General features: G+C 45.3%; 1 protein-coding gene across 1 annotated transcript in view; it reads left to right on the plus strand.

The window, feature by feature from the left end:
- Positions 1-349: 349 nt before the first annotated feature.
- Positions 350-10,208, plus strand: part of LOC146172820 (ras-related and estrogen-regulated growth inhibitor-like) — a 51,240-nt gene continuing 41,381 nt past the window's right edge. Inside the window, exon 1 of the mRNA XM_084583559.1 lies at positions 350-680. Coding sequence (XP_084439685.1) covers positions 584-680 — 97 coding nt within the window. The 5' untranslated portion in view covers positions 350-583. The remainder of the gene's footprint in view (positions 681-10,208) is intronic.

The following is a 10,208-nucleotide window of genomic DNA, read 5'->3' on the forward strand; positions in this document are numbered from 1 at the left end:
GTCGTCTCGTCTCCATCACTTTCCACGCGCTGCTCCGCTTTGCCTGCCGCTCCTGCTTTTGCTCTTCGGGATGAGGATGCGGCAACCGGACGTGACGAAACGTCCATTCCGTCACTTCCGTTCTGCGCTGGTGTGTAGCCGCGGCGCCTCCCGCCAACGCTAAAACTCGACGCCGACGCCGCCAACGCCACCCAGCGCTAAACCAGTTAAACCGCGCTGCCCTCTCGATCCTCTCCGGCCGTATGCCTCCCACGACAACGTCGGAGGAGAAAGGAGCAGCAGACGACAGGGTTTTGCCGCGGAACGGGTGGTGTGTTTTAGAAAGCGCTGGTGGGTGCTTGAGGTAGCTGCGGCGGTGGCCTCTTCATTCCTTCTTTTCCACTTCTTTTTGTGTCCGTCCTTTTCACTTGGTTCGCGGGGAGGCTTGGACTTCTCTCTGGTGACTGCTTTCCATGCTCTGAGACGGCGGAGCGAAGACGAAAAGACGCTTGGTGGTGGTGGTGGCTCAAGATGCGGTGAAAAACGGCTGCGAACGGCGTTAATCGCGTGATTTTTTTTTTACTCAACTGGGAGAGTGAGAGAAATGAGTTCCAACGCCATCCGAGGCATTCGGCGCAAGAAGTCGACGCTTTCCGAGGTGAAGATCGCTGTTCTAGGAGCGTCGGGGGTTGGCAAGAGCGGTGAGTCGATTTCGGTGGTTGTGCGTGGTGACTGGCGGCTTGGCGCATGCATGCACTCCGTGCCGTTAGGCCTAGGCACGAGTGCGCGCTCTCGCACACACCGGAGTTCATCGGATTGGAATCTGACGCGGTTAGCTCATTGGCGCTAAATGATCTCTCTTCTACGATCTCCTTTCATTCCCCCTTCCCTCCCCCAGTCCACTTCTAGCTTAGCTCACTCGGTGAAGGCCATTTTAATTGTTTTTTCTGCAGGAACAACATTATGCAGTTTATAAGCGATGCCTGTCTGTAGCAGTTTTGATTGCGTTGCTTTTGAGAGGTATTCCTGATAATATCGTCGTGCAACTTTCGCATCAGACGAAGACGTCTATGAAGACCGTCTCCGGGTATGAGCTTCGAAAAGAAACTTTGCGGAGGAGGCGGCGATGAGTTGCACGTTTCTGAAACGAACGCATGCCGCTCACTTTTTTTTTTTATTTCGTTCTTTTCATTATCGTTGTTGGGTAACCCGTTGCGCGAGCGAGGTCGTTGAGTAATCGATGGGGCCCGAAGCTTTTCCTGCGTCCGGAGCCAATTAGAAACACCTGTGTCTCGTCCTTCGACGTCTAACTGGTTGCGCGTGTGCGCCATGGGCCTCTTAAGCACCCGAAAGCCTGCGGCTGGCTGGAGAGCGCTATAGGTGACCCAGTTTCGGCCGAATCCGAGGAGCTGCTTCGAAATCAAGGTCGACACCTCCTCCCCCCTCTCTTCCTCCTGCATCATCATTAAGCTGTTGTGATCGCTTTCCTTAGCTGCCGTATCGCTTCAAAACAAAAGTGACGCTTAGACATGTGCAGACTTGCTTGCAAAACACTTGTCTAAACTTGATGAGCTTTCAGTAGGTAACCGTTTGCAGGCAGTGGAAGAAAATAGAAGTTTGTGTAGTGTACCGTTATCTACTTACAGTGGGCAATTCTTTTGACCAAAACCTTGGTTATAATACTTGCGCCCCCCCCCCCCCCCTCCCCCCTTCTCCCTCCTTGCCTTCGCACTCTTTTAATTTCGTTTTGTGTTTCATGAGTTCAACCAAGTCCTCCTACAACTTGTTTGATTCAGCTGTCCTTCCACAACGTGATTGATTTATTGATTGATGAATAATAATTTACATGCCAAAGTCTTGAAGTAGGCCTTTGTGAAGAGTTTGAGATGTATTTAGACCACCTTTGGTTCTTTATCAAACATCAAAATTACAGTACAATTACGCTTTCGCATTTTACAGCTGAAGCATTTATAAGTTTTAGCAAGCGCACTATTTGCCGGCGTAACATCATAACACATTTTCTAGGTTTTGGTACTTACTCAGTAAATATGGGAATTTTTTTGGTGGTTTCATTTCTAACAACAATTTTTTGTACAGTTTTTTTTTCACGCTCTGTGTTTTGTTTCTACATGCCTTGTGAAACTGACAAAAAAAAAAGAGAAAATTTATTCTATATTATAACTGCCTAACTAAATATACTCGCAGTAAAATTACGCATTGTAATAAAATATGTAAACAGTGTCAAAGTACGAAGCTCAAGGAACTTGGCTCTTATTTGGCCGGCATCAGTATAATATTATGTTCTTGTCAATATTCTGAAACCACCTCGGAACGTCAGTTACAGTGCCTTTTGCAACTACACCATTAAAAAAAATTCTACTGGAAGAGAGGGGTAAGCAGACCAAGATTTTGTCCAGGGGCTGCGGGAATGGTGGATAATTTAGAAACGACGCAGGACACAACAATTCAGTAGAATTCAGTTCAGTAGAACAGTTCAGTAGAACAGTTCAGTAGAACAGCTCAGTTTGCGGACGTTATAAACGGTAACCGCATGCGCTGTAGCGCTGCCTATGTTAGAGCGCAGTTTTTATGCGCCCGTTAGGTGGCTTAGCCGCGTCGCCGATACACGAGCGAAAGAAAATTCACCAGAAGAAAAGAAAGCAGAGCCACGATCTCAGTGCGGCTCACTTAGCTCACGAGAAACAAAAAAAAAAAAAATGTAAGAGTGCTCTATAACTACGCATACATAGGTAGAAGCACCTCTACAATTCTTTGCCCCAATGTATCGCAAAAACGCTTAAATAGCTGCACTCAAATTTTATATTCGTGAGTATAGGAATCGTCCCTAGAATTCTTCTGGCACATCTCATTCTATTAGAGTTCCAATATTTGAAGCTGTTATGAGATTCTAACACGCTAACTGTTTTCAAATGCATCCGCAAGGAAAACAAAAATAAGAAACAGTCAGCCACAATTTTTCTGTAAGACCGCTTTGAGCCTTAAAATCTTTTCGCTCCTTTCTTCCCCATATCGGTGATTTCGAAATGCCCCCTTTCGAGGAACAATATTAGGCTCGCCGCTGATGCATTCGAGCCATAAATCATTAACTTCGCATTCTCTTCGGAGGGGACAACCCACGCTCGCTGTTTCACGGAACGCTACCCAGCGAATCAGTTGGGGAAAGGCAATATAGCGAGATAATTACAATGAAAACGAAATTTCGTCTCCCAGCAATCGCACGAGCGCGCTTTGAGTAAGGATGATATGAAAGAAAAGTAATATCATTCAGTGCCATGAAAGCTGTAAGAGCGCCATGCGGAGTGTAGGCACTAAATTCCTGCGAAGCAAAAAGCGGGCTATGCGAGAGAAATTTCAATTTGGCAAGCACAGCATTTTTGCGATGGCTTATTATTATTTTATTTTCTGCCGAATATAAAGGGCATAACTTCAACTCTTCCCGGCTACAGTATATATGAAAGAATGGAATAGGAAAGGAAAAGAAGCACATTGAAAAGACACGTCCGGACATGCATCATAATTAGAGGTTGGTTTCTTGCGTGCTTTGTTGCTTGGAGACATCACCTGCTGATTTTTGCATATTTTGCAGTATACTGCTGCAATGTGCATGCGATAGAGGATAGAATAATATGATAAATTACAATGAAACGAATCTTTAATGCCACATACTATATGATCCAGTATTGCAGCTTTCATGACGCGATCGAAATCAGAAAAAAGTTTCGAATTAAAGGGAATGCTGATCAAACATGTGAATAATATCTATAGGAACGCTAGTGTGGGGTTGTGGTGATGTAGTTCTTGATTTTGAAAGAAGTATGGGTTCTGCTCGAAATATATATTACTGGAATTTTCTTTCGCGCATATCTCAGTGCTCAAAGGGTTTGTAGTGTGCATTACAAGCTAATAATGTATTATGGATTTTAGAATGTAATATAAATTTCGAACCGCTGAGTTCACTTAAGCGACACGCAATGAACGACGTTCTGATGCATAAGAGAACATACGCGCTTTTGAATTGAGGCGAAAAGCAAGGCGCCCGTGTGCTGTGAGATGTCAGTGCACGTTAAAGAAGCCAAGGAGGTTGAAATTTGCGGAGCCCTCTACTACGACGCCTCTCATAGCCTGAGTCGCTTTGGGACGTTAACCCCCATTAACCAAATCAAACCAAACATCATCTTTGTTTTTAAAGTTGCCTTCCAGTTTCTAACGTTATTTATTACCTTGGGAGGTTTTAGAAATTCTTGAACTGTAGTAAAATTGAAGCTTAACTAGGCGCAGACAGATTAAAGCGTATGCTGTAGGGGTTTTGAGCGTAGAGTGACAGTTCCTCCTCGCTACCTTCTTTCATCTGTTCATGCATGCTCGAGAAACATTTTTTTTTACTTAAATGTCAACTGTAGCTCAGGATGTTTAAAGGGTCCGCTAAAGGTTCCCGCTGGCACAGCCTCGAAAAGCATCGCGGGTGTTATAACACAATTTTTTTATCACATGCTAATATCAGGCTGAACTAATCAAAAGTTTCCGACAGCCTTTTTGTGATTGGCATTTGAGCCAATTGTGCCGTCCCAAAGCACAACAGATAGCTGTCTTCTTAGTGGGATAACTATCAATATTGGAGCCTTTACATATTTCCTCCTCTTTCGCTAGTAGGTTTCTTTTTTCACTGGCCATCGCCTCTAGCGCTCCTTCACTTCATCTTGAATTACCTACGACTGAGCCAAATACCAGTCTTGTGACTACTTAAAAACATTTTAAGTTATTTTATACTAGAAGTGAGCAACGGTACACATAACATGCCCGTGTGATAAGGGAAGCGGAAAAAGGCGAAACCTGCCTTCCCTTACTATAGGGCTGCAGCTTGGCTCTCCACCTCGAGTCACATTATGGCATGGCGGAATCCAACGAAAAACACAGCCGAAACACTAAAACAAAAATACCATAATTTGTGCAGTGTGTTTACAAAACATAAGCTGATGGTAAAAAAAGCGCAGTGCGACTAAAAACGTCGTGTAGAAACGTACCTCACACCCCTACCTACATCTCAAAGTTGCTGAAGCACATTTACTTCGTAGGCTTCAAACATACACTGTCTCTGCAACTTCCCTAAACAGTTGCATTACTGTCTGCGTTCGGACCCTTGTTATTCCAACTGCTCTGCTTTGTGTGCTAATCTAGAACACTGCTTCTCCTCCTGTGCGTCCCGCTCCGGTGGCGCAGTGGTTAGGGCGCTCAACTTGTGTGCCCAAGGATGCGGGATCGAATCCCGGCTGCGGCGGCAGCTTTTCGATAAAGGTGAAAATCAAGGTGCCAGTGTGCTTTGCGATGTCAGTGCACGTTAAAGAACCCCAGGTTGATGAAATTTCTGGAGTCCTGCACTACGGCTTCCCTCATACCTGAGTCGCTTTGGGAAGGTAAATCCCACAAAGCACGGACCACTCTCCTAGTGTGCTGTCGTTCTGTTCTGTCCCTACATCCCCTTCCCTTCACACCCCTCGTGGAGTGCCTGGCTGTTTTTTGGAGCAACTGTAAGATCAGCTTGCCTTTGTCAACCAGGCGCAAGTTGAACGCTAAATCTGCTTTCACAAAAGGTGTTTCTCTCTCTCTCTCTCTCTCTCTCTCTCTCTCTCTCTCTCTCTCTCTCTCTCTCTCTTTCTCTGTGCAGTCCAGTTTCAGACAGTACTAACAAATTACAAAGGCATCATCGCTTTCGTTTTTATAGAAATGTTATTACATGCTTTAATATCTCAAGTACCAGTTTCTAGTCGTATTAACTTCGCCAACGGACAGGTGTCAAAGTGGAGGAAAAAGAGAAAAGGGAAGAAAAGAAGGAGCATGAGAGCCAGAGCAGGACCTTTAGTGGTTTCTGCGCATAAGCTGACAAGAATTGGATCAAATGCCTGAACAAAAAAGAAAAAAACATAGCCAGAAGTGAGGGGGACGACGGCTTCTGATTTAGTATGTAAACAACGAAGAGAAAGGGAAAGAGTAGCATGCAGTTGAAGTGGCAACCTTGGTTGTTGATAGCTCCGGCAATAATGCTCGATTCCAGTGACATTCTTTCTTGTCCAACGAAAGGGAAAGAGTAGCATGCAGTTGAACTGGCAACCTTGATTGTTGATAGCTCCAGCAATAATTTTCGATTCCAGTGACATTCTTTCTTGTTCAACTTAAGGGAAAGAGTAGCATGCAGTTGAAGTGGCAACCTTGGTTGTTGATAGCTCCAGCAATAATTTTCGATTCCAGTGACATTCTTTCTTGTCCAACGTGGCTCTGCAAGATACGGCATTCGACGCTCCATGAATTCTGCAACGTTCATTGTCATCATCACAACCAACATCTCATAACGCCTGGGTTGTGTCTACACTCAATTACAGATTCTCTAAATGAACAATGATTTTGACTGCTTTGCACATGCAGCGGCCATATTCTATTTGGACAAGTTTGTTAATTTCCCCAAACTCGTCTTTGGGAAATTAGTAAGGGATACTCGGGCCTTGTAGCCCCTTAGCGGGAGGTAGTTTGAATTACCTTCGCGAGACCACGTGGCCGGTACCTCGCGAAATAACTTAGTCAATCGGAGAAAGGGCCCAAATAAGGTCGTACGAGATTCTTGGTTGGTGGTTGGGATGACCGTATCAGTTTTTCATACTAAAATGCGTAAAATTTCCAAGGATGAAAGCGACGGCAGCATATGAATGAGACATGGCGTCAGAGATAAGGACCTCTCGTCACACTATGCTAAACGTTCCAGAGCAACGCTCGCTCGCCTGATTGTGAAGGGCACCTATGATAAGTAACGACACGCCCACACAAATTAGAACACGTCGAGAATCTGAAGATGCCATCCAGCGCTGCAGAAAGATTGCGGAAGTATGCGTAGATCGCCACAACCAAGAATTTAATAAGGCTGCTGCATGACTTTCTTTCTAAGCAGCGAAATTCATGACTGCGGATGAGCTATAAACGGTCAGCACATGTATCTTTGCGCACGAGTACGGAAAAAGTGGCAAGGGGCACCACGCAACTCACATCCGTGCTCGCACAGCTTTATCCTTTATGGCCCGTCCAGTAGTCGTGACGTAGGGTGCAAGAGTGCGCTGACCCTGTCAAGATCTCAGTGATGAAGTGTAGACCCTGTTTATGAAACATTCGTTCGAAGAAACTAAAGTATGCTTTGTTTGCTGCGTCTGAGTTTCCTGTCGAAACCCCCCAAAAAACTTCAGAGTGCTACTCTATTTTTAATAACCTTGAATTTTGCCCCCATTTGAATCATCCAGTTAATTGAACATGAACATATTCGACTTGTTATTCGCATTTTTAAATATTCGCATACACCTAAAACAATTATGAACCACACATATCAGGTTTTCGAAGGAAACGGAAAGAATATTTTGCCATTTATTTCAGCTCCAACATGTCCACCTCTGCCCATGCCAGGCTATAGACCCGCCACTGTGGCTCAGTGATTAAGGCGCTCTACTACGAAGCTTAAGGACGCGGGATCGAATCCAGGCCACGGCGGCCACTTTTTGGTGGAGGGGAAAAACAATGTGCCTCTCTATTGTGCGAGGTCAGTTCACGTTAAAAAATCCCAAGTGGTCAAATTTTCTGGAGTCCTCCAGTACGGCCTCTCTCATAGCCTGAGTCGCTTTGGGACATTAAGCCCTTTAAACCAAACAAAACTAACCATGTCATAGTATAAGCTAACAAATTCATCATGAAAGACCCTTCAACGGTAGCGTGCTTCGGGTTGGTGACAATAGGGTCGAGCCACGAAATCATCCCAGGGCGATGGCAAGCGGTAAAGCGGGATAAGCGCAACCAACGAAATCGATAATGCATCAGGCTTGTTCTTCTTACTTTTTGGTTGTACAGCCTAGCGAGCAGTACAAAAGGCAATTTTGATGTAGTAACAAGGGCAATATACACATCTCTAGTTATTTTCCATTATATTCATATGCTACCTACCCTATTTTCGTAGCTGCATTGTTTATTTTCTCTTCCTTTTTTTCTGTAGATGACCCCACCGTCTAGGTCATGGCAGCGAAAGCAGAGCGCGTTTAGCTCAATTGCACGCGGTCCTCTTTCCATAGGTTATGACCTCAGCTTCGAGCAAGAAACACAAAAAGGAATAGTGAGAGAAATAAAGGTGGAAGGAAGGCACAAAGAAGGAAGTTGCGTGCAATACCGCGTGGTACTATGCAAGCATGGGTGCAGTACTAACATGCAAGGTATCCCGAAGGTTCGGGTCGGCCACTCGTCCAGTCAAAAAGTTTCCGCACGTTGTCAAAACTTGTATTATTCTGCCACAGCATTTAGTCAGCTCGTTCGCCTCTTCATTAGTCAGGGGCAATGTTAGTGGGCCGGAGAGGCTACATAGATATTTGCTGTAACGGTGGTGTCGTAGGGGATAACCTCGCGTTGTGTAATGAGGATGGATAGACTCGGGCAAATGTTTTCGAGCTAGTGTTTCTTCTTTTTATTCTTTTTTTTTTTTTTTGAGTCGTATAGAGATCCCCTTAGGGCACCCCTAAACTCCGGGTGATTTTGAAAGGTGAAGACTGAGGTTTCCCTTACATGGATGAGGTTTGGACCTTCAAGGGTGCCATAAGCTCTTTACTAACACAGCAGAGAGGCAAATTATTCGGCTGGAAAACTTTTGACTAAGGAAATACTTACCTGCCCCTCTCTGTCTGTAGGCATTCGCTCAGATGTACCGAACTTCGGGAACTCGGATACGTAATTTGTTGAGCTCAGCGGGCCGGGAAAACGACCGCCATTACGATGTTATTTGCTACGCCTGGCTGCACTCTGATTGGTTAAGGACGAAGGATGATTTAGGCACCGCAGTTTTCTCCTGATGGAGAGAACATTCTACTTTCTCACCGATGGGAGTCGTGACCAATTCGGTTAGAGACTCCGGCTCGGGTCCCATGCTTTCTATTACCGCTACAAGAACGAATGAAAAGCAGAAAAAGGGGAGGAACCAGTAAGTTTGTTAATCTTCGGTCGAACCGATTAGCTTGTCGGAATGTGGTCGTAACTAAACTACTACCACGACGACCCTGCTCATCCTATCGTCAGTGGCTAATGGAAAGTACCTTTATGTTTTCACGATCGACACCAAGTCATCGGGCAAGCAACCGGTGAGCGTGCTCAAATATAGTTCTGTTTGAAAACTAACAAATAATGCGAAAGAAGGAGAAAAATGAGAGGGATGAGGATGGAAGACAGGAAATTTGACCAGAAGTGTATTGGTTTGCTACCCCGTACTGGAATAAAGGGATAAGGGATTAAAAATAGACAAGAGGGGTGAAGTGTACGGTCACAAATGGTCAATTAAACATTGCATTGCAAGGTATACACCGGAATAGCGGTTTGCAGGATTTTGAGGGCCGTCAAGCGCTGTACATGACCATGGTCAGAGGATATTTACCTTTCGTCAGAGGGTGAGGACTGAATCGGCCCAGAGTCCTTCATAGCTTATGTATATCATTGTTGCAAACGGAGCACTCACACAGCAGACGCTGTACAGTACCCTTGTCGTAGCCACATGTTTCACAAAGAGTGCTGTAGACAGGATTCACTGTACTGAGGCAACGATTGAAAAAGCTCGGTCCTATTCGAAGCCTATCTGCTACGTCAATTCTTTGCTGCAGGGATAATTCCGTCGTCAATTGCGAACAGACTGGGCGGCCTCGTCCGCATAGTGGTTTCGTGTGATGCAGCAGTACTTTGGCGACTAGTAAAGAGCATCATGGCCTTTGGGTATTACGCCGTGATAAAGTTTGCGGATTTTTGATGCGAGTTGTTCAGGCGAGCTGCAGCGTCGCATTGCTTGAATGCCTCAAAGGACTGCTTTATAATCAGCAACAATGGTACATTTTTAAGGGGTATTTCTGTCATTAGTACGCAGTTATCAAATCGATATTGACCGACTTCGATTTGTCCTTGGTGCACGTTTAAACTCTTGTCTCCTTGGTAAAATAGAGCCCCCTGCTCGTGCCGGGTTTTCGGCTCTCATTGTGCGTGCAAAGCGTATGCGATAGGATGTTTCTTCCTTACCGACTAACGCAGGAATGATGGCCTCGTCAGCTGCCTGGCCGAGACTAGTCCAGGTGAAACGAATTGCGAGACTGAGGGTGAAAATAAGCCCCAGAAGTAAAGGGAGAGGGTGTCGATGAACGTTGTCTGTTTAGAGCACCCGC

The sequence above is a fragment of the Amblyomma maculatum genome, chromosome 11, assembly GCF_055883805.1.
Source record: "Amblyomma maculatum isolate TAMU_Amacu chromosome 11, ASM5588380v1, whole genome shotgun sequence".
Lineage (NCBI taxonomy): Eukaryota > Metazoa > Arthropoda > Arachnida > Ixodida > Ixodidae > Amblyomma > Amblyomma maculatum.